The sequence below is a fragment of the Neovison vison genome, chromosome 5 (assembly GCF_020171115.1).
Source record: "Neovison vison isolate M4711 chromosome 5, ASM_NN_V1, whole genome shotgun sequence".
In the NCBI taxonomy this organism is placed as follows: Eukaryota; Metazoa; Chordata; class Mammalia; order Carnivora; family Mustelidae; genus Neogale; species Neogale vison.
This window is the reverse complement of record NC_058095.1, coordinates 21981112-22006338: the sequence shown is the minus strand read 5'-3', so window position 1 is coordinate 22006338 and position 25227 is coordinate 21981112. Positions and strand designations below refer to the sequence as shown.

Sequence of the window (25227 nt, the reverse complement as noted above, 5' to 3'; positions counted from 1 at the left end):
AGTTTTTAGTTTTTTGAATTCTGTGGATTCAGATTAAGCTCCATTTAGATTTTGAGGCCCTCTCTGAAAATAATTTAGTTTTAGTCAGTGTTTATGATACTTCTTCAGTACAAATTCATCGACCTACTTTCTAAGCTTATAAAAATGCTGAATTCAATGAACCATTTTTTTCTCCCAGTAATCCCCTCTGACTATGAAAACATTCTCCATATGTCCAGATTGGGACAATTAGTTGCAAAAAAAAGGTGGAAATTTTCTTCTGAAGTGGTATCTAGTATGGGACAGGTTATCTGAGATTTGTGGATAAATGAGTTTTCCTTCTATTTCCCCCTCCTAGTCGGTGCTCAGCTAGCAGGTGGGATCACAACGTCATTTAAACTCCATCACTGTCTTAGAAATAAGGATAGGACTATCTTTAGCAAATTTTATTTATTTATTGTACAAAAAGCTTAATTTTATTTTTAGTAATGTCTATACCCAACGTGGGCTTAAACTCGTGACCCTGAGATAAAGAGTAGCGCACCTTTACCAACTGAGCCAGCCAAGGTGCCCCTGGCAAATTTTATTTTTTAAGTGGATAATACATTTATATGGTTCAGAATTTGAAAGTTAAAGAAAGCATACTGAATAGTCCATCTTTTCTGCTTGTGTATTTATCAGTCCAGTTTGTCTTCTTAGGGATAGCTGATGTGTTCAGTTTCTTTCTTTTTTTTTTTTAAGATTTTTTAAAATTTATTTATTTGACAGAGAGAAATCACAAGTAGGCAGAGAGCAGGCAGAGAGAGAGAGGGGGAAGCAGGCTCCCTGCTGAGCAGAGAGCCCGATGCGGGACTCGATCCCAGGACCCTGAGATCATGACCTGAGCCGAAGGCAGCGGCTTAACCCACTGAGCCACCCAGGCGCCCCTGTGTTCAGTTTCTTAAGATCTTTTCCAGAGATAATATATTCATATAAAGGGTGTATATGTGTGTGTGTACACATTTCTTGCTTTTTCTTCTAAACAAATGTAGCATACTGTTAGTACTACCTGCAATTTTTAAAAACTTGCTTTGACAGTCACTCCATATAAGCAGTAAGGAGATTTTGGCACCTGCCCTATATTGGTAGTCATTTTTAATATTTCCAGTCTTATACTATTACCAATTATGCTCCAGTGAATGACCATATATATTTGGCCCTTAGCATGAGTGACTGTATCTGTAGGGTAAATTATAAGTAGAATTGCCAAAGCTGATGTGTTTTTAGCCCTGTTACTCATTTATTTGCCAAGAATTTTTGAGTTCTACTTTGTGGCAAGCATTGTGCTTCATCAGTGAACAGAACTGACTCAGCCCTTGCACTCGTGCAGCGGTATGGTCTGGTGGGGAAGATGTCCATTAAACAATAATTAATTACTGCTGCTGTAAATCCTGTGGAAACAGCTAATGGGAAGCCTAACGAGGCTGATTGAGAAACAGGGCAATGAGGGAATGTCCTTAAGGAATTGACATTTAAGGCGGAAACCTAAAGTAAGGGGGGCAGACCAAAGAGTGTTGCAGATGGAGAGCATGGCATAGGTGAAGGTCCAGAGGAGGGAAAAAACATGGCTATTTTGAAGAATTGAAGGAAGTAAGTGCCAGTGTGTCTGGAGCTTGGGGAGCGAGAAGCAGAGAGGTAGGAGGTAAGGCTTCAGGGTTGTGAAGTCTCCAAAAAAACCATGTAAATAACAGTGAAATTTGAACCAGTCTTTACAGGAGAGATTTTTTTTTTTTAATATTAACATATAATGTATTACTGGTTTTAGGGGCAGATGTCTGTGTTTCATTAGTCTTACTCAATACACAACGCTCACCACAACGCATACCCTCCCCATTGTCCATCACCCAGCCATTCCATCCTCCCACCTCCCTCCCCTCCAGCAACCCTTAGTTTGTTTCGTGAGATTAAGAGTCTCTAATGGTTTGTAGGAGGGATATTTTTTGTCAGGTCTTTTCACAGATACTAGTTTACTAGTGTTAATTCTGAAATCATCAGTATCATAAATCTGATGCCTGTACAATGGAACTTTTTTTTTAAGATTTTATTTGACAGAGTGATCACAAGTAGGCAGAGAGGCAGGGGGAAGCAGGCTCCCCACTGAGCAGAGAGCCTGATGTGGGGCTTGATCCCAGGACCCTGAAATCATGACCCGAGCCAAAGGCAGTGACTTAACCCACTGAGCCACCCAGGTGCCCCACAATGGAACAGTTTTAAGAACTTTTTTGGGGTGGCTAGGTGATGGACATTGGGGAGGGTATGTGCTATGGTGAGCGCTGTGAATTGTGTTAGACTGATGAGTCACCTGTACCTCTGAAACCAGTAATACATTATATATTAATTAAAAATAAAATAAATGGAGGGGGAGGAAAGAACTTTTTTGAATAAAGGCTATTCTTTTATTTATTTTTGAAGATTTTATTTATTTATTTGACAGCGATCCCAAGTAGGCAGAGAGGCAGGCGGGGGTGGGGGGGTGGGGGCGGGGAAGCAGGCTCCCCGCTGAGTGGAGAGCCTGATGCAGGGCTTGATCCTGGGATCATGACCTGAGCTGAAAGCAGAGGCTTTTTGACCCACTGCCCCAAGTGGGTTTAACCACTTTAACCCAGGTGCCCCAAGGCTATTCTTTTAGTCTTGATTTCTTCTAGGTCCAGCAAATTAAATTTGCATGGCTGGGTTAAATCTTAAAATTTTAAGAATCTTGGAAATTGGTTTGGAGGTTAGTGATTATTGGGGAACCACTCTGAGATTCTGGGGGATGATAAGTCTGTGGCCATACTACCCTGAACACACCCAATCTTGTCAGATTATGGGGGATGAGGAGATGGTTAGTTTGCCAGACCTGCTATTTAGGAAGAGAAAACCTATTTACACCTTGAGAATATTGACTGTTTTTTGTAAGCCTCATACGGCTACAGAGAGAGCACAGATGTTCTCATTATGAACTGGTGACTATAATACTCTGTTGTACTCGTCATCTAGGCCATATGTCTTAACATGATGCATAACTCTTGTTGCGCATGCAAATGAATCAGTAGTCCAAAGGCCATTATAACTCTGAATATATGAAAGCATTTTTATCTGCAAGTGCATTGACTTTTGTTCAGAAATCACAGTACTCTTGCTCAAAGCCCAGATAGCCCTGTTCGATTTAGTACCTTTCTTGTGTAATTGGATCAGCTTGCCCTGTTTTCATAACTTAAAGTAGAATCTTGGTTCCGCAGCCCAACACTAGTGAGCAAGGAATGAAAATGTGCAAATTTTTCTAGCGTTTCAGCAAGAAGCGTCTTTGTATCTGCTGGCTTAAGGGCATTAGAGCGGGAGAAGAGACTCCTTAACAATGAAAGTGACAGCTTTGTTATTAGATTATCTGTGGTGAATTGAGACTTAATATATTATCTTTGAAATGAGGTGTGACACTTCTCTCCATGTGAAGTCTGGATCAACGTTTTATGGAGCATCTGTTTAAGTTTTCTTTCAGGACTTTTCTAATGGAGACTGTCATCACTGGATTTGCCTTACTTCTGACTGTTCTCCGTATAGGCTTTTCCACTTGTCTGTTTGGGATGTGCGGAATGAAGGCTGGCACATGGAAGCTGAGGCCTGGTCACTTAAGACCTGGCTGTGCCACAGTGAGAAGAGCTGTTTTTTGTCATCAGTAACTCGGTTTCAGCCTCCCTTGTAAGCAGCCTTGTAATCTAATTAACAGTTTCTTTAAAACAAATGATTTCTTAGAACTTGTAAAGAGGACGCCTGGGTGGCTCAGTGGGTTAAGCCGCTGCCTTCGGCTCAGGTCATGATCTCAGGGTCCTGAGATCGAGGCCTGCATCGGGCTCTCTGCTCAGCAGGGAGCCTGCTTCCTCTTCTCTCTCTGCCTGCCTCTTTGCCTACTTGTGATCTCTCTCTGTCAAATAAATAAATAAAATCTTAAAAAAAAAGAACTTCTAAAGATTTTTTTTTTTTAAAGATTTTATTTATTTGACGGAGAGATCACAAGTAGGCAGAGAGGCAGGCAGAGAGAGAGGGGCAAGCAGGCTCCCTGCTGAGCAGAGAGCCCGATGTGGGGCTCCATCCCAGGATGTCCTGGCCGAAGGCAAAGGCTCAATCCAATGAGCCATCCAGGTGCCCCCTTCTAAAGATATTTTGACCACAGATGTTGGTTGTTTTTGTTTTTCAGTTAGTTGTGTTAAATTGAAAACAAAACCTAAAAAGGAGCTAAGGTATTTGATTTTAAGGTCTGTCTCTCTGTTTTTGTGCCTATGTTTGAAGTTAATTTTGGTCACAATTTGTTATAGTGGCCTGGAAGTTCCTCACATATCTGACATGTGGTAGAGTAAACTCTGTGGTGGTGAATGTTGTTAGGTGACACCAGGCTGTGGCAGAGATTGAGGTCACATTAGGCACCCTGCTTTCATTAGAATTAGAGTTGAATTGGAGGCACAGGTTTCAGAATTAAGCATAATGGCCTTTTAATTATTTTGGTTGGTTTGGGATTTTCTGCTGTTCTTAGTTACACTGGTAACAGATCCAGTACAGACATTATGTTTTGGAATTGTGGTCAGTCTGAGGTTTGGTTTTGCTTATACAGTGTTAGGATTTTTGGGGTTTTAGTAATTAAATGTTTGGATTTTTTAATTTTCACAGTAAGAATACATAATTTAAACAGTCAATAGTACTAGGAGACTGATTAAGAGAAAAAAAATAGCTGCTCCATCTTTCCTTAATTGTCCCGTTACTTTTTTTTTCTGATGCATATTATTTCCATATTTTTACATAGTATGCTTATACTATACTTATACAGTATGCTTATACTGTTATTTCTTGGTCTTTCCAGTCTTAGGTATTATCTGTTGAATTTCTACTATGGAAGATGATTTGGCATTTTTTTTAAAAGATTTTTTTATAAAGATTAATGTATGTATTTATTTTTTATATAGCAAGGGAGGGCACACATGTGCAAGTCAGGGGGGAAGGGCAGAGGGAGAGTGGGAGAAGCAGACTCCATATTGAGTGTGGAGCTCAACACAGGGCTTGATCTCATGACCCGTGAGATCATGACTCAAGCTGAAATCAAGAGAGGGTGCCTGACAGAGCCACCCAGGTGCCACAAAGATTTTTTTATTTTTAAGTAATCTCTACACCCAGTGTGAGGCTCAGACTCAACCCTGAGATCAATAGTCACATGCTTTACCAACTGAGCCAGCCAGGTGCGCCTGATTTTGCATTCTTAAACTCAACCCTACCCTCGACCCTTCCTGCTGTCTTCCTAATACAGATCCATCACAGTTTTGATTAAATCAACGTTTTGTATGTTTTCATTTTTATTTTTTTATTTTTTAAATATTTTATTTATTTATTTGACAGAGATCACAAGTAGGCAGAGAGGCAGGCAGAGAGAGAGAGAGGAGGAAGCAGGCTCTCCACGGAGCAGAGAGCCCCATATGGGGCTCGATCCCAGGACCCTGGGATCATGACCTGAGCTGAGAGCAGAGGCTTTCACTTACTGAGCCACCCAGGTGCCCCTGTTTTTATATTATATATCAGAGTTCAGTCAGAAAAACAAAGCATTATTTTTTTTTAAGATTTTATTTATTTATTTGACAGAGAGAGATTGCAAGTAGGCAGAGAGGCAGGCAGAGAGAGAGTAGGAACCACGCTTCCTGCGGAGCAGAGAGCCCGATGTGGGACTTGATCCCAGGACCCTGAGATCATGACCTGAGGCAGAGGCCTCAGGCAGAGGCTCAACCCACTGAGCCACCCAGGTGCCCAAAACAAACCATTCTTGCTATTTCAAAGAGGATATTAGATGCTGACAAAATTATTGGAAGGTCATGGGAACACCACCTTCGGGGATTCTAAGAAACTGCTGGTATAAATAATCTTGGCTGTCCAGGCACCTGGGTGGCTCAGTCAGTTAAGCGTCTGCCTTCGGCTCAGGTTATGATCCCAGCATCCTGGGATCGAGCCCCGAATCGGAATCCCTACTCAGCAGGAAGCCTGCTTCTCCCTCTCCCAGTCACCCTGTTTGTGTTCCCTCTCTCACCAAATAAATAAAATAAAATCTTTAAAAAAAAACGTAGTCTGGGCGCCTGGGTGGCTCAGTGGGTTAAGCCTCTGCCTTCTTCAGCTCAGATCATGGTCTCAGGGTCCTGGGATCGAGCCCTGCGTCAGGCTCTCGGCTCAGTGGGGAGCCTGCTTCCTCCTCTCTCTCTGCCTGCCTCTCTGCCTACTTGTGATCTCTCTTTGTCAAATAAATAAACAACATTAAAAAAAAAATGTAGTCTTGGCTGTCTTAAATACCAAAGTAGGCAATATGTAGAATATTGGAAACTTGCAAAACCACGTATCTGTCATCTGCTAGAGACCACGCATTTGCTTATAGCTGCTAGAAGAGCGATAATGGCACATACCTTTCTTACATCTTCTAGGTCTTGAGTGAGTGACTCTGTACTGATGGAATTTAAACTACAACCTCATTGACACAGCATTCTGGGAAATGTAGTTTTCCAGGTTTTCGGTCTCCCCTTCTGTCCCCCATGAGCCAGAAGGGGGGTAGAGATAAATGTAGCCTAAAGAAGAAAAATTAACATCCAATACAGTATCTGTTTGTACTGTGATTATACAGTGATTATACTGTATTTCCTTAGATATTTTTCTTTTAAATCATTCTTTCTTATTCTTTTTTTTCTTCCTTCCTTCTGCTTGATTTATTATCAATCACTAATTCATCCCTAAATTCGACAAAAGTATAAATCTTTTCAGTACAAATACTTTAATGGAGCTTCTTTGGGAGGCTTTACGAAAAGGTTCCATTGGAGGGGGTGCATTTTGGGGGGTCTTGCATGTTTTGCCTGCATACTGGTTGGACGTTTGACTAGATATAAAATGTTACATTGGTGATGGCATTTCTTTGGAAATTTTAAGCCTCGTTTTGTGGTCTTCTAACTTTTAATAGTAGTATTGTGAAGTCTGATTTTATTCTGATTCTGGATTCTTTGTATGGAATTTGTTTTTTCTTTGAAAGATTTTAGGGTGTTGTCTTTACCCCAGGTATTCTGAAATAGAATGATACGTGACTGTGTACCTTCGTGTGACTATTCTACAATTCATCACGCTTGGCATCCAGTGGGCCTTTTAGTCTGAAGCTTATTTTGATTTTCTTGTATTATATTTTTGATAATGTATTTTTTTGATGGTTCTCTCCTTTGTCTTTCTGGGAACCCTTGTTATCCAGATGGTGAAATTCCTACACTGGTCCTCTTGATTTTGTTTTTTTCCCCCTCATGATTTTGTCCTTTTTTTTCCCCCCTTATTCCGTTTTCAGATATTCTGAGCTTTTTCTTCTAGCTCTTCTGTTGTACTTTTAATATTTGCTATCGATGTTTTAAATTTCCAGGAGCTCTTTTTGTTCTCAGAACTTTAAGATTTTTACACGTTGTTAGAAATTGTTTTGCTTACTTTGATTCCTGTCTTTCCTGTTAGAGATTTTCTTCAAATGTCTGGTAATTTTTGGCGGTTTACTTTTAGGAATGAGGCATTCATAAGCTCTGAGTGTGGAGCCCTGGCTCATCAAGTGGTAGGCATCACTGTAGGGTGTACTGGCAGCTGGTCATTCTCCCTGGAGAGGACTCCTCCAGTCTCCTGCCTAGAGAAGACAAGCCCAGCAGCAGGTGTTTTGGAGCCAAGTGGGGGAACAGAGCTGGGGAGGGAAGAGGTCTCATCAGTGAGTAGATAGACGTTACTCGATCTCCCTATTTTCAGTATGGGTACTCCTGCCCTAGGCTGTAACTGCTCACTTGGTTCAGAGGTCCTCTGCCTGGCAGCATGGGCAAGGGGAAGAGGGGATCTCTTTCTTGTATAAACTTTCAGTCAGTTCTCCTGTTTTAGTCCCTCCAACCAACCTTTGTTCAGAGGTACCAGGTGCCTTCAGTTTCTGAGTTTTTTCTGAGTTTCTGTGGTGGGAATTTACTTTGTGCTGGAAGCGTTTAACTTTTTCCTTTCTGTGAGGTTACTTGTCACCAGTGCATGTGCCTTCCAGCTTCCAAAATTTTGTTGATATCTTTCTGCCCTTGCATCCTTTTCCCCCTCCCTTCCTCCTTCTTTGTTTCTTTTTCTTTTTTTCTCTTTCTTTCTTTCCTTTTTAAGGCTTATGCCTTTAAAAACCTCCCTTTGCTGTCATTTTAATGGTGTTTCATGAGGGAACACTGATAAATGCCTGCCACACATTTATGTTTAACCAGTATGTTCATCAGCTTTTTCTTGTTGCTCTCCATTCAGTCACAGTAGCCTCGGTGTAATTGAGTACTAATACTCCTTCAGAACAATGTTTTTCAGACTTCCCTAACACCAAGAATTACTTAAGGTGCTTGTTGAATGTACAGGTCTCTCTGCTGGAAGATTTCTGATTTTAGTGGTTCTGGATTAGGGCCTAGGCAAGCGTGCATGTTTTAAACAGATGCCCTAAGATGTGTCTTATCTTCAGGCAAGTTTGGAAACTCTGTTTTAGAAGGGTTTTCTAAATCTTTATTGCTCCCAAGTCTCTGAGGCAAACTCCTCAGGCTTCACCTAATATTGCTTTTGTATTCAGAATGTGTTTTAGTCTGTCTGGCTTTGGTCTGGATTTCTAAATTAGATGTGTGTCCTTCATCTGATTAACTGCCCTATTCTCTGGTTAAATGCTGGCTGATGGTAATAACGTTGGCCTTATGTGACTTCTATTTTTTTTTTAGCCACCATTTCTAGACCCATTGTGTGGTTGCTTCGTTCCTGGCCTGTGTGGGTGGGGAGGAAATATTAGTTATGAACATTGAGCTACTCTCTGCATCATTTCACTGTCCAAATCCAAGAATCTGTTAAATTTTTTTTTTTGTGAAGTGGAAAATTGACTCAGGCTTTTTTTTTTTTTTTTTTTAAATTTTATTTATTTATTTGTCAGAGAGAGTGAGCACAGGCAGACAGTGAGGCAGGCAGAGGCAGAGGGAGAAGCAGGCTCCCCACTGAGCAAGGAGCCCGACGTGGGACTCGATCCCAGGACGCTGGGATCGTGACCTGAGCCGAAGGCAGCCGCTCAACCAACTGAGCCACCCAGGCGTCCCTTGACTCAGGCTTTGAAAACAGTTGTACTAATTATCTGCCTTGGATTTATGCAGCATCATTTTTGGAGATATTAAAGGTGTGATTTGAAGTTTGTTTTTAACTTCCATAATTTGAAAGGGCACATTCTCTTCTCCTTTTTGTATTATGGACCCCTAAGGCCCGGAAAAGCAGAATGGTGTACCTTTTACTACCCATCTGTAAGGCATCTGGAAATGAGGTGTCCGCATCTTCTCTTGGTTGCTTTGTGTTGTGTGGCAGTCAGGAACCAAATAGTACATGTCTTACAATGTTGTAGAGGCCAAGTGTAGGCTCCTAGTTCTTAGTTCTTGGAAATCTTGTGGCTGTTACTAGCTAAAATGTAGCCTGAGGAAGTCACGTTGGCTCTGACATAGAGCTGATTTGCATTCTAAGGTGAACAGCTCCATAGAAACAGTTCTAATATGTTTTTGCAAGTTCCTTTGAAACAGTTTTGGTGAATGAAGTCACAAAAACAGTGCGAAATCTAAAGTGTTACTGTCTCACAGAGTATTGATTACTGGCCATGTTATGAAGTATTCCTTTGAACTGTTACTGATTTACTGCAGTTGACTGATTCTGTACACCTTTCCCCACCTTTCCAATACTTTAGTGTTTTCAGATTAACAGGATTTTCTCTTTGCTTAGAGGGGTGTAGTAGGGGCTGGTGATGTTTGGTGAGGTCATTCCCTGATCTCTGTTTAGGATGATTTTCAGACAGTTAATTTACAGTTACTCTTTGCATTAGTTAATCTGTAGCCATCTTTTTAAAGAAGCCATTCTTTGCAGCTGTGGTTATTTAATTGAACATAAGAGTAGACTTCTCATTGATTTGTCATCATTTTAGATGTGAGGACATGGCTCCTGGGTATATGGGAATAACCCATGGTTTCTTATATTTACTACATCAAGTAGTATGTGAATAAGTAGACTTCTGAGTTTATGTTATTTATGTGACTGAGACAGGCAGAGAGCACAAGTAGGGGAAGCAGCAGAGGGAGAGGGAGAAGCAGGCTCCCTGCTGAGCAGGGAGCCCAGTACAGGGCTCAGTCCCAGGATGCTAGGATCATGACCTGAGCCGAAGGCAGACACTTAACTGACTGAGCCACCCAGGCACCCTATTTATTTATTTTAAAGATTATATTTATTTACTTGAGAGAGAAGGAGAGCAAGCACAGAGGAAGAGGGAGAAGCAGACTCCCACTGAAGAGGGAGCTCAATGTGGGACTTTGATCCCAGGACCGTGGGATCATGATCCAAGCCAAAGACAGGCATTTAACCAGCTGAGCTACCCACGAGGTTTTTTTTGTTTTGTTTTAAAACGATCACCTATTTAATTTAATTTAATTTTTTATTATTTTTTAAAGACTTTATTTATTTATTTGACAGAGAGAGAGATCACAAGAAGGCAGAGAGGCAGGCAGAGAAAGAGGAGGAAGCAGGCTCCCTGCTGAGCAGAGAGCCCAATGTGGGGCTCCATCCCAGGACCCTGGGATCATGACCTGAGCCAAAGACAGAGGCTTTAACCAACTAAGCCACCCAGGCACCCCTGTTTCTAGGGTTTTAAACAAATCTAGGACAAGAGGAAAGTGTCACATTAGGAGGAAAAGCTGTATCGTTGGGATGTATACTTACGTTTCTTATTAGAGAAATAATATTGAAAGAATTTCATTGTACAGTTACATATCTTTATTCTACCTCTTTTTCTCTTTCAGGGTTGTGTGCTGATTTTAACAGTGAAAAGTTATTGATGTGGAGAGTAAAACATTCAGGCTTAGTTGTAGGAGTTGTAGGATTATCAGTTTAAATATTCATGGTGCATATGTGATTTTTTTTTTTTTAATCACTTGTTTTGGGTCAGTCAGATTTGCTGTGTAGTTGAATTTCCATGATGGAAAATGCCTGCAGTTGGAAAAATGATTCTTTCCCCTTCGTGGAGTAACCTTGGAGTTTTAATTAATTCCATCTATGCATGACAGAAATGTATTTCACCAGAGGTTTGAGTGAATTGAATTTCAAGGGGGAAGGTAGCACCTTTTCCATTGAGAGAAGAGGGCTGTGAATTATTTTTAAACTATATAAAGGTTTTTATGCATGGGTTGAGGAAAGGGTGATGAGATATCTGTAACATGAAAGTTATTGTAGTCTGTTTCTTTTTATGTAGAAAACTAAAATGCTTTAGTGGAAATCCTCCACTGTATTCTTTCCTAGAACACATAAAGGCATGTTCATAATTCTGTGTTGACATCAGTTCCCACGTAATTATAGGAACCTGTTTGGCTCCTGCTGTTTGTTAGTCTCCTCGAGTGGCATGTGAATACTCTTAGGTAGCTCCTGGCACTTCTCCCATGTTGGGTTCTTTGGTTTGGGAACTGGATGCCATTGTGTTTACTGTGGTAATGAACTAACTTGCCATGCTGTACTGCTTTTCAGGAGCAAAATTGAAGGGCAGGTCGGCAGGCAGACATTATCATCAGATGATTTTTTAACCTGGAAGGCTTCCGGTTAGTATCTAGGTCCCTAGCTGTTCTTAAACCAAGTCATCAATGACAGTCTGTGGGATGAGTGAGATAACTGATTGAACTTGTTTACTTTGGGCGTGGAACTGTTAATGGGTTTAAACTTCTTTCGTATAGGCATATTGGATGGGGAAGGATACTACTTTTAAGGGGTTTGGAGCATGGCCTGTAAGGTCTCAGAGTTCATCTTCTACCACTCTTTTCTGTACTCTGTTTTAGCTACCTTGGCTTTCTCACTAGTTCTCTGACGTGTCAAGCTTGTTCCCATCTCAGGCTTTTTACTGGCTGTTTTTAAATTCTTCTTGGAGTGCTCTTCCCCCAGATCTTCATAGGAGTTGCTTTACTCATGGAGAGATTTCTTTGTGAAGAGCCAGCCCCCCTCCCTGCAACCCTATCTAAGAGAACACTCCTGGCTCGGCTGGGTGGCTCAGTCATTAAGTGTCTGCCTTAGGCTCAGGTCATGATCCTGGAATCAAGCCCTGCCTGAATTGGGCTCCCTGCTCAGCAGGAAGCCTGCCTCTCTCTCTCTCCCACTGCACTGCCCCTGCTTGTGTTCCCTCTTTCACTGTCTCTCCCTGTCAAATAAATAAAATCTTAAAAAAAAAAAAAAAAAAGAACACTCCTCCATACTCCTACTTTCACCCTTCATGATTCTTTTTTTTTTCATTCCTTTTTTTTTATGATTTTATTTATTTATTTGACAGAGAGAGATCACAAGTAGGCAGAGAGGCAGGCAGAGAGAGACAGTGGAGGAAGCAGGCTTCCCGTCGAGCAGAGGGCTCAATGCTGGGCTCTATCCCAGGACCCTGGGATCATGACCTGAGCAGAAGGCAGAGGCTTTAACCCACTGAGCCACCCAGGCACCCGTTTTTCCATTCTTTTTATCAGTAATTGAGATGCAAGATTTTGTTTCCTTGTTTATTTCTTCCACTAGAATGTAAGCTCCAAGATTGTAGAAACTTGTTCAGCCTCTAGAACTGGGTTTATCAATCTCGGCATTAATGAGACTAGATGATACTTTTTGTGGGGGGCTGTCCTATGCATTATAGAATGTTTTCTATTCATTAAATGCCAGTAGCACCCCCTAGTCATGATAATCAAAAGTGTTCCTAGACGTTGCCAAATGTCTTTTGGGAGACAGAATCATTCCTCTTAGAACCATTGTTATAGAACGTTGCTTTGAACCTAGAACGTGCTTAAGAAAATAATTACTGGGGTGCCTGAGTGGTTCAGTGGGTTGGGCCACTGACTTATTTATTTGGCAGCGACACAGCGAGAGAGGGAACACAGGAGTGTGTTCTCCTTGTGCGAGTGAGAGAGTGAGGAATGAGAGAGGGAGAAGCAGGTTCCCGCTGAGCAGGGAGCCCGATGCAGGGCTTGATCCTAGGACCCTGGGATCATGACCTGAGCCGAAGGCAGACGCTTAACGACTGAGCCATCTAGGCACTCCTCGAACTTGTTTGATGTGAATATTTTTAGGGTTTGTTGTTTGGTTATGAACATTTGATTCATTAATGGGTTTTAATGTTTATGCTTGGAAAGTTTGCCACCCCACCTACCTGAATTATTGAAGCCACGTTAGGCAAGGCTGTATTAAAGTTCTTTCTGTCTGGGATTAAGTACTCCAAACAAAAACCCCATTTTGCACCGTGACTTTCTTTGCTCCAGAGCAACTGGCTTTCCATTTCTGCTAAACATTTATGTTCTGTCTCTGATACTATTAGGTTTATTTTGATTTGAACTGTTGAATAAGAATTCCATTGAGGGGAATGTCTAGAATCTTTCCTCTTGAAGACAGAAGTCTTCTCTAGATTACCTGGAGAGAAGCATAGGCAAAGTTATTGGTCTTTCAGAGAGGATCTTGAAATGCCTCTTTCATCTATCTCTCTCTACTTTAAATTTATTTATTTGAAAGAGAGCACCAGCAGGGGGAGCGGAAAACAGAGAGAGAGGGAGAAGCAGACTCTGCACTGAGCAGGGAGCCTGGGGCAGGCCTCTGTCCCAGGACCCCAGAATCACAACCTGAGCTGAAGGCAGATGTTGAATCAACTGAGCCAGCCAGGTGCCCTTCTCTGTTTCTTTATATTGGGGGGAGGTTTAATAGGATATTAAAGACTTGAATGTGGGGGCACCTGGTTGGCTCAGTTGGTGGAGCCTGTGACTTTTGATCTTGGCATTATGAGCTCGAACCCATGTTGGATATAGAGATTACTTAAAAATAAAATCTTAAAAAATAAAAAATAAAGAATTGAACATGTATTTCAGAAAGGAGAGAGGGGTGCCTTGGTGGCTCAGTCAGTTAAGCATCTACCTTTAGCTCAGGTCATGATCCCAGCATCCTGGGATTGAGCCCCACATCAGGCTCTCTGCTCATCAGGGAGTCGGCTTCTTCCTTTCCCTTCCTCCTCCATTCATGCTTGCTCTTTCTCCCTCTCTAAGATAAATAAATAAAATCCCAGGGTGAGAAAAAAAAAAGGAAAGAAAAAGAAAAAGAAGGGGCACCTAACCTAGCTGGCTTAGTAGAGCATGTGAATCTTCATCTCCGGGTCATGAGTTTGAGCCCCATGTTGGGCATAGAGAGTACTTAAAAAAAGAAAAGAAAAAGAAAAGAAAAAGAAAGAGAGAGAATTTTCTTTTCTTTCTTTTTTTTTTAAGGGAAAGAAAGAAGAAGCATTTTTTTTTTTTTTAAGATTTTATTTATTTATTTGACAGATGACAAGTAGGCAAAGAGGCAGGCAGAGAGAGAGAGAGGAGGAAGCGGCCTCCCTGCTGAGCAGAGAGCCTGATGCCGGGCTCAATTCCAGGACCCTGAGATCATGACCTGAGCCAAAGGCAAAGGCCTTAACCCACTGAGCCACCCAGGTGCCCTGAGAGAGAATTTTCTTTTGATTGGTTTGGTATAGCAATTTCCTACTATTTTCACCAAATTCATATTCATATAACTGATTCTTATAAGGTAAAACTAAAGCCCTTGAGACTTTGCTGAGGGAGAGAGCCTGCTTTTTAAGTCAGTTTTTTTTTCTCCTCTATGGGATTTTATTGGGTACTTCGGTACAAAAACTAATTTACTTGGTAATCAAAGTTGAGATGAAAGGAAAGTACTGTTACCTAAGGTCTCTTAGCATGAAAGTAGATAGCGTTTAGATTTAGAATTTAAAAAATTTTTTTCTTTTAAAAAATAACTTGCAATTGAAACTTGAGTTTTATAATAGCAGAATGCCATTTGAATAAAGGCCCCAAATGGTAGTGGTAACTAGAATACTTTTGAGGTAATTTTAAATACATGAGAAAAGCAACAACTAAATTGGATTCTTCATTTATCAAATGTGAAAGGTCAACATCTTTGTACTTGGGAAGTCTCCTGTTCTTAAAATGTGGGAATACATATTTGGAATGAAATGTTAGGAAATTGAATAGAAAAATAGGTTTTGTCTTTTGAGGAATAGAAGAGAGTGCTTTTTGAAAGTGCATTGCTTGAGTTTTATGAAGACGTCTCTGAATTCTGTGATAAATTTGACATTAGGAAGATATGAAATAATGCTCTCTGATCTTGCTTTCAAAGAAACGGACTCCTGAGGATGTGAAAAGCTTATTCCATCATGGTTTCTAAGTTAGAAGGGCTTAAGAGGGGAATGAGAATTGGTGTGTTGCTGAGCTGGAGGCAGCTTCACAATATTTCTGAAAATCAAGGTCTCTGAAGAACACAGATGGTGAGGTTTGTAGTTCTAATTTAAAAGATCAAAAAGGAAAGACTTAAAATTCTGTAAAGAACCCTTTTCTTTCTTCTTAGGTTTAATCTCAGAAATGTTACTTTTTAAAAATTGCAGTACACAGTGCTTCCTGAAAGCCTGAATTTGTCCTTTGATTAAAAGTAGTCGGTCACAAAATTTGTCATTCTGTGGGGTACCTGGGTGGCTCAGTTGGTTATGTCTCTGACTCTTGATCTCAGCTCAGGTCTTGATCTCAGAGTTGTGAGGTCAAGCCCTGCATTGGACTCCATGCTGACCACAGAGCTTACTTTAAAAAAAAAAAAAAAAAATTGTCATTCTTTTATAAAACTTTATGAGTGTTTTTGGTTTGCTTGTTTTTAACTAAAAGTAGTTTTCAAAGCAGACCCTCTGCTTTGGATTAGTGACTGTATCAATATTAAATTGGTTTGAATAAAGGTTTTGGGGATTTGCAGCAGAAGGAATGTTTTATTAATGTAAATTTACTGAAGTTGGGCTGCTCTTGGGAAACACAGAGCTGTTTATATTCTACTAATAAAATAAAAATTTGGGGTGGGTTGAATTTTCATTTGGTGAAAATAGTAGGAAATTGCTATACCAAACCAATTTCCATCACAAATTTTTTTTGTGGTGATTAGTGAAATAGCAGGGGATCACAAGATCTAGATTTGAGACCTAATTCTGCAGTTTACTCCAGAATGATCTTGGGTGGTGCCCTTAGATCATTCTCTTCTCTAGTGTGCACGCATGCAATTGCATTGCACCTGGAGCTTTAGTGTCCTTGCCTGTAAAATGGGAAGCAGTGATCCTCTACCGTAGATCCTCTACCATGTATCATCGTATACACAGTGTCACCAATAGAAGCATGTCACTCATGCAGCCTTTGTGGAGGCAGAAGAAAGGTTGAGAAGCACTGCTGGTTGTTAGCATGAAAGCCTGTCCATTAATGGTGGGTTTTGTGTTTTGTGTTTGTTTGTTTGTTTGTTTTAGTGCATCTGTTTTGAAATTAGAGTTTGAATTGAGCCTACTTTAAGAAGGCATCTGTAACTGTGTAAATATTAGTGGACTTTTCCAGTGGATTGCTTTAAAAAAAAAAGATTTGCTTTGCTAGAGAATTACTGTTTTGCCTTATTAACGGTGTTCACTGTTAGGCATAAGGTTGTTCCACTAAGTGATTTCGTACTTTGTAGCATATAGGTTGGATCACCCGTGGATAAGAAAAGAATTAGGGACTTACCTGAATCTCTTTTCCTAGTCATTCTTGGAAATGGTTTCAGTCCTGGCAATGGCAAAGGTAGATAGTACTGGAAACTCAGAAAAGACAGGAACTGAGGTGACTGGAATTAGTTGAAAATGTTTGTTTCTGGATAGATTATTATTTTTCCTATTGTTTTCTGCTATTATTTATTTATTTTTAAAGATTTAAAGAGCACAGAAGAGGTAGAGAAGGGGGAGAGGGAAAGGGATAAGCAGATTGCCCGCTGAGCATGGAACAAAGGTCTCCATCTCAGGACCCTGATCATGACCTGAGCTGAAGTCAGGTGCTTGAACGACTGAGCTACCCGTGTGCCCCTCTGCTAGCTTTTTAAAAAGGTGCTTTGGTGTAACTGTCAGAATGAACCCAGAGAATTCAAAAAGAATAAAGTTTTTTATTTTTCTCTATATCTTCCTTTTATTTTAAATTTGCATGCTCCTCCATTATAGATCGATCATGAAGATTTACTATTTTGATCAGTTTTTTCCTTCCTTTTTTTTTTTAAAAAATATTTATTTATTTATTTATTTATTTATTTATTTGACAGACAGTTTACAAGTAGGCAGAGAAGCAGGCAGAGAGAGAGGGGGAAGCAGTCTCCCCGCTGAGCAGAGAGCCCAATGCGGGGCTGGATCCCACGACCCTGGGATCATGACCTGAGCCAAAGGCAGAGGCTTTAACCCACCCAGGCACCCCAGTTTTTTTTCTTTCTTAAGATTTTATTTATTTGAGAGAGAGAAAGACCATGAGGTGGGAGAAGCGGCAATGGGGGGGCGGCATGGCTCTATCCCAGGACCCTGAGATCATGACCTGAGTCAAAGGCAGACACTTAACTGACTGAGCCACCCAGGTGCTCCTATTTTGATCAGTTTTTAAAGTCTAGTGTGTTAGATCCCTGGCAAAGAAAAACAACTTAGCTTTGAAACCAGACATTGGGAGGTATTTCCCTTAAAGGATGGTCAGCTGCTCAATTTGTAAAGTGATTTCAGACATCATTCCCCATGGGAACCATCTAGCCAAAGTCTAGTTGTCCAAAGTCTGTTGTCCAGTTCTTTGTGATTGGAGCAAAAGCTCTGTTGGGCACCCAGCTTATAGTGGTATTATTGGAAAGGTTGGGATTGTGAAGGTCTCACAGTTGTGTTTCTGATCAAATTCTACCTGCCTCTAAAGGTTCTTGGTTTTTAGAACCTTTGGAATATTTGCCCTTTCTGTTCATCATTGAGAAAGTGTTTAAATGGTTTTGGGAGCATTGAGGGAAATGTTTAATTGGGTACTCCTTTATTCACAGGGAAATTTTGTTCAGAACCAAACTTCCTCAGTGGATTGCAATGCCGGTTCCATCTTTTAGGCTTGGCTTGGTACACATGGTCTTTCATTTGTGCTAGGGGCTACCTGTGAGATTTCCTGTGTCCTAATCTCATTAATCACCTTGCTTGGAAGCAGTTCTTCCCTGGATTAATTTGTGAAGTTGATTATCCTGTCTTGAACCTTTCTTGTCATCTGTAAGTTGCACTCCCAGCGATAATGTTATTTTGGCTTTGATTTTTTGAGGGGGATAGGGGTATCAAGAAGTGGGATTCCCTTGGAATAGCTTTTTGGATGAATTAATTGTTCTTGACATTTAGTTTTATTTTTGCCCCCTACTTTAATGTCTTAGGGCAAGAGAGTTCCCTGGTTTTAGTCTCATTTGTAAAGTGAGGATCACTTACAGACTGTAACAGGAGGACAACTATAGTTTTGGTGTTTTTTTTTTTTGGTGTTTTGTGTGTGTGTGTGTGGCCTGATAAGTAGCTAAATTCTCACATGGTATTTATACTCTGATCAGATTCCAAGGATGTGACTATACTGGGAGTCAGTAAACTATGGCCCACAAGTCAGCTCTGGTCCATGGTTTGTTTTTATAATGCCCATGAACTATGAGTGGTTTTACACTCATGTAGTTTTAAAATGTAAAAATCCAGAGAATGAGAAGACGGGCCATGCATTGGGAGAAGATATTTGCAAAAGACTCAGGTGATAAAGGATTATTATCCAGAACAGACAAAGAATTCTTAAAACTCAACAATAAGAAGACAGTCATATTGAAAACTGCAAAAGACCTAAACAGACACCTCACTGAAGAAAATATACAGATGGGAAGTAAGCATATGAAAAGAAGTTCAACTTCATATGTCATCAGAGAATTGAAAAATTAAAACGTGAGATTGCACTACTACAGACCTACTAGAATGGTCAAATTCTACAGCACTGACAACACCAAATGCTGGCAAGGATGTGCAGCTGCAGGAACTCTCCTTCATCCCTGGTGGGAATGCAAAACCTTACAACCACTTGGAAGACAGTTTGACAGCTTATTATACAATGTAACTCTTACCATAGGATCTGGCAGTCACAATCAATGGTACTTACTCAGATGAGCCAAAATTTATGTTCCCACAAAAACCTGCACAGGAGTATTTTTAACAGCATTATTCATAATTGTTAAAACTTGGAAGCACCAAGATGTCCTTCAGTAGGTGAATGGATAAATAAACTGTTGTACCTTCAGACAATGGAATATTACTCAGCACTAAAAAAAAAAAGGAGCTGTCACACCCCGAAAAGGCATGGAGGAAACTTAAATGTGTACTACTCATTGAAAGAAACCAATCTGAAAAAGGTTGCATATTATATGATTCCAACTATGCGACATTCTGGAAAAGAGGAAACTATGGGGACAGTAAAAAGGATCAGTGGGGAAAGGAGGGATAAGTAGGCAGAGCATAGATATTTTAGGGCAGTGAAGCTATTCTGTATGACGCTACAACATGTAGTTGTCATTATACATTTGTCCAAACATACAAAATAGAGGTTGGCAAGAGTAAGCCCTAATGTAAACTATGGACTTTGGGTGGTAATGAGGTAGTGATTGTATCAAATGTCCAACCCCAGGATGTAGATAGTGGGAGAAACTGTGTTTGTGTTTGTGCAGGGGCAACAGGAGTACATATGGGTATCTTATTGCACTTTTCTGCTAAGTTTTGCTGTGAACCTGAAACTACTTTCAAAAATAAAGCTAATTTTTTAATTTATTCTTTGATTTGTTTTGACATTTTTAAAATAATTTTTTAAAGATTTTTTATTTATTTATTTGAGAGAGAGAGACAGTGAGAGAGAGCATGAGCGAGGAGAAGGTCAGAGGGCGAAGCAGACTCCCCATGGAGCTGGGAGCCTGATGTGGGACTCGATCCCGGGACTCCAGGATCACGCCCTGAGCCGAAGGCAGTCGTCCAACCAACTGAGCCACCCAGGCGTCCCTAAAATAATTTTTTAAAATGTCAAAACAAATCAAAGAATAAAATGTGACAGAGACTGTATATGGCCTGTAAAGCTTAAAATATTAATTTTTTTAGGGGGGAGGGAGAGGCACAGAGGGAGAGAGAGAACCTTCAGCATGCTCCACACCCAGCACAGAACCTGATGTGGGGCTTCATTTCACAACCCTGAGTTCATGACCTGAGCCAAAATCCAGAGTCAGACTGAGCCCCTCTGGTGCCCCAGTATTAATATTTATTATCTGGCCATTTACAGAAAAAGTTCACCAAGCCCTGGACTACTGTCACAGAGGAACTAGGGGATGAGTTTCTCCTTCATGTCATGCCCAGTCTTCTAATTCTCCTGGGTGTCTCTGATGGCAGAGTTCGCATTGAATTTCCATTTCATTTGCAGGTATATGAGTGACCTAAAGCTGCAAAGTGAAACGGAGAGAAAGCAGTGCCAACTGCGAGCAGGGCAAGGATGCCAATTCCTCCACCCCCTCCACCGCCCCCTGGTCCTCCTCCACCTCCCACTTTTAATCAGGTAAGTAGTCTTCACACCTGGGTATCTCAAAACCTTAATGGATACATCGGGCTTCCTGGTGTAAGACATACTGTACTCAAAGATATGTGGTATAGAAACAGAGAATAAGTAAAGTCTCTCTTCATTAACTAGTTCTGATTTCTGAGAGGTCCTCTTGGGACTTTAATGGCTTATCTTGTTTTCTTGGTCTGATTCAGTCTAAATGGAGATTTGTTCAGGTTACATCAGAGTAGTCTGATGTCTAGTCTTTTGCCCCTAAAACTATTTGTTCTATAAAGGTCAGTACAGCATTTCTCTGTCATCATTGAGGAAAGGGACGGCAAATCCTAGTGGTTGTTGCTTGCTACTATTTCATCTCCTTCTCTTCTCCTCCAAACCAGTTCATCCTAAAGCCAAGTCTATGAAGTCTACCAGCCCATCGAAAAAAAGGAGTTTCTGGAAAATACTATTAAGAAGACTTAAAGGTTTAATAATGGGAGGGAAAAGCAGTGTGGTTTCTGAACCAAGGAGGCAACCACTTTTACTATATGTGGATTGTGATATCTGGTGTCACATGAGAAAGAAGCAACCTGGGTGCTTTATCGTTCTATTATTATTTTTTTTTTTTTTTTAGCTTTTACTTCATTCTTTATTTATTTATTTTTATTTAAGATTTTATTTATTTGTTTGTGAGAGAGAGAGTAGGGGGAGGGGCAGATGGAGGCAGAGAATCTTAAGCAGACTATGTTGTGAGCACAGAGCCTGACACAGGGCTCGGTCTTGTGACCCTGAGCCAAAATTAAACTGGGCAATTAACTGACTGAGCCACCCAGGGACCCCTTAAGATTTTATTTATTTATATTTATTTGTTTGTTTTTAAAGATTTTATTTATTTATTTGACAGAGGGCGAGAGAAGGAACACAAGCAGGGGGAGTGGGAGAGGGAGAAGCATATTCCCCTCTGAACAAGGAGCCTGATGCTGGACTCAATCACAGGACCCTGGGATCATGACCTGAACCAAAGGCAGACGCTTAACAACTGAGCCACCCAGATGCCCCTTAAGATTCTATTTTTAAGTAGTCTCTACACCCAAGTGGGGCTTGAACTCACACCCCAAGATCAAGAGATGCATGCTTTACTGACTGAACCAACCAGATGCCCCTGCTTTATTCAGTTTTGTAAAATTTAGAAGTGAAAGGAACTTTAGGGAATGAATACCTTGGCGGGGGGATTGTTACTTAACAGATGAGAAGTACTGCCTTACAGAGGAAAAGCAACTTGCCTAGCTAATTTATTTTAGAACTTTAGGTCTGCCAACTTGGTTTTTTCTCTAAGTTCCTATTTTTAGACATTTTGTTTGAGGATATATATGAACCCCCTTTCTGGATGAAATTTTATATGGAAGCCCAATAAGTGCAGTAGATAAAAGCAGAGCTGCTTTGGTTATAGTGGGATTCAAGGACCCAAAATATATCCATGGATCTCTTCTGATGATGCCCTGCATCATGCTGTCTTAGTCATTTACTCAGTAGTCTTTTGTTGGGGCTTACTGAGTATCAGAGATTTGATTAGGCATATAACTTAGAAAATCCAGATAATTGGGGCACCTGGGTGGCTCAGTGGGTTAAAGCCTCTGCCTTCGGCTCGGGTCATGATCCCAGGGTCCTGGGATCGAGCCTTGTGTTGGGCTATCTGCTCAGCGAGGAGCCTGCTTCCCTTCCTCTCTCTCTGCCTACTTGTGATCTCTCTGTCAAATAAATAAAATCTTAAAAAAAAAAAAAAAGAAAGAAAAGAAAATCCAGATAATTTTACTCTAAATTTCTATATTTCTCGAGTCTTTCCCAATAAGCTTTATTTATATAATTAAAGAGAGGCAAAACATGCAGATAAGAAAAAGAAGCAAATAAAAATAATCTGTAGTATCATTGCCCAGAAATGAGACAGTTTTGGCCTTTAAAGGCTTCCAGCACAATGGGCGAATTAGACAAGTCAACAGGGAAATTCCATGCTTTGCAGAAATAAATGAGGCCACAAAGAAGCATGGCTCAGTACTGTCTGGAGGGATTGGAGGCAGTCAGAGAAATCTTCGAGCTGTGAAGTGATACTTGAGCAGAGTTTTAAACTATGAGTAGTGTTTAGCCAGAAGGAGAAGACAGAGGGCAGGCACTTGGTATTGAGGAAGTAGAATGAAAGGGCACTGATTTGTGGGAAAGCATACCCAGGATTGGATCATTGCCTGAGGGGCCTGGTGGGAGATGAAGCCAGAGGCTAAGGCTGAGGGTTTTGGCTTTTCCTCCAGACAGTGATGAGAAGGTAGTGTACTTTCAGCAGCAGGAGTCACCTGACAGGGTGTGTGTTAGAAAGGTCATCCTTCACAGTGTGGAAGTGGTTTGGGGTTGAGGCTGGAGGCAGGGAAGTCAAGACTCGGAGATAGAAGCCTGTTACAGCTGAAAATCTGAGAGTTTACACTAAAGCCGTAAGGATGGGAGAGATGTCTACAAGAGACACTTAGAAAGTAAAATCTTACAGAGTTAGTGACTGATGCAAGGAAGAGGAAGGAGATTGGAACAACTATAGTTTGGGAGATTGAATGATGGTGCCATTTACAAAGCGAGGTTTGTGGAGGAGGATGTGAACTCAATTTTAGAGATGTTGAGTAATGTTTTAATAATTTTCTCTTTGCAAAAAAAAAAATTCTCTTTGCAAAAGTAATGTATTTCAAGAAATTTATGAACTATGGTTGGGGCACCTGTCTGGCTCATTCTGTAGAGCATGGGACTCTTGATCTCAAAGTTGTGAGTTTGAGTCCCGCAGTGGGCATAGAATTTACTTTAAAAAAAAAAAAAAGAAAGAGCTTTATGAACTGTGGGTAAGCATAAAGGAGCAATTATCTGTAATCCAGCCATTCATAATAGTTTTGTGTATATCCTTCTCCTCCCTTCTTCCTTTTTTTTTTTTTTTTTTTTTAAGGTTTTATTTACCTAATTTATTTATTTGACAGAGACACAGCAAGAGAGTGAACAGCAGGAGGAGTGGGAGAGGGAGAAGCAGGCTTCAGGCCAAGCAGGGAGCCTGATGCTGGGTTCCATCCCAGGACCCTGAGATCGTGACCTGAGCTGAAGGCAGACACTTAATGACAGAGCCACCCAGGCACCCCTCCTCCTTCCTTCCTTTTATCTCCTACTTTTTATAAAAAGGAGGCTGTGCCATATGTACCTACTGATTTTTTTTCTCCCCTTTCCCCTACCGCCAGTGCTGCTATGTTATGAGTTCTAATCTGCTTAGTCATTAATACATCGTGAATGGCTTCTTACATCATTAAATGGTTAGTGATATTAAAATTTTTTTACTGTACTAAAAATGTGGCAAAGATTAGAGAATGCCAATAAAAATAGAAAATATTAAGCTATTAATAATTAATCTTTGTTAACATTTTATGTTTTACATATTTATTATAGGAAAACTAGAAAAATAAATATAAAGAATTACTACCCAAGGGGCACTTGGGTGGCTCAGTAGTTAAGCATCTGTCTTCAGTTCAGGTCATGACCCCAGGATCCTGGGATCGAGCCCTGCATGAGGCTCCCTGCTCAGCAGGAGGACTGTTTCTCCCTCTCCCACTCCCCCTGCTTGTGTTTCCTCTCTTGCTATCTCTCTCTCTGTCAAAAAAGTAAAATCTTTTAAAAAAAAGAAAAAAAAAAAGAATTATTACCCCAAATTAACTTTTGTTGATATTAGCATATATCCTTCTGGAAACATTTGGTATGTATGTACCTTTTCTTCTTTCAGTACAACTGTTTCTTATTGAGCACCAGGCACTGTGCTAAGTTCTTGAAAAGTGTTGTTTCATTTAATTTTCAAAACTACCCTGTGAGATAGGTTCTGCTTTAATCTTGTTAAATGTTTTGTTTGTAATTTTTTTTACTTGATTGTGTCAAACATTTGCTATCTAAAGACACTTAACTTGCACATCTTTAAGAGCTTAACTGGCATTCCTTTCTATGCTTGTGCCATCAGTATTCCTTTTGATTGAACTTTTATATTATTTTTAGATAGTTTTATGCTATTAATAACATCTTTGTGTACTTTTCTAGTTGTTTTCTTAAAGTTAATTCCTAGATAGAATTTTTGTGTAGACTTTTTTTTTTAATTTATTTATTTGACAGAGATCACAAGTAGGCATAGAGGCAGGCAGAGAGAGAGAGAGAGGAGGAAGCAGGCTCCCTGCTGAGCAGAGAGCCCGATGCAGGACTCGATCCCAGAACCCTGAGATCGTGACCTGAGCCGAAGGCAGCAGCTTAACCCACTGAGCCACCCAGGTGCCCCTTGTGTAGACTTTTTAAAGTTTGATACAAGGGACGCCTGGGTGGATCAGTCAGTTAAGCTTCCATCTCTTGGTTTCAGCTCAGGTCATGATCTCAGGGTGGTAAGATACAGCCCCGTGTCGGGCTCTGCATTTGGTGTGGAGCCTGCTTCTCTCACTATCCTTCTGCCCCTCACCGGTGTCTCTCTCAAAAGAAAAAGAAAAAGTGGAAGGAGGAAAAGGGTGTTTGATACATAAACTTCTTTCTGGAAAAATCATACTATTTACCTTCCTCCGGATAATACAAAAGAGTACCTGTTCCCTTGAATCCTTCTGACCACCATAAGACAGTTATGTATTCTACACATTTTTTTGAGTACCCCCCGTGTGCTAGGCAGCATACAATTGTCAGTGGACCCTGCCTTCATGAAGCTAAGCAGTCTCCTATTACAGTTCTAACTTTAGCCAGTTTCATT

The 25227-nt window shown here is 40.6% G+C and overlaps 1 protein-coding gene across 2 annotated transcripts in view; it reads left to right on the top strand.

Annotated features, from left to right (window-relative positions):
* Positions 1 to 25227, top strand: part of WIPF2 (WAS/WASL interacting protein family member 2) — a 49838-nt gene that overhangs the window by 4910 nt on the left and 19701 nt on the right. For both annotated transcript variants that reach the window (XM_044248044.1, XM_044248043.1), the window contains exon 2: positions 20337 to 20468. In XM_044248044.1, coding sequence (XP_044103979.1) covers positions 20406 to 20468 — 63 coding nt within the window. In that variant the 5' untranslated portion in view covers positions 20337 to 20405. The remainder of the gene's footprint in view (positions 1 to 20336; positions 20469 to 25227) is intronic.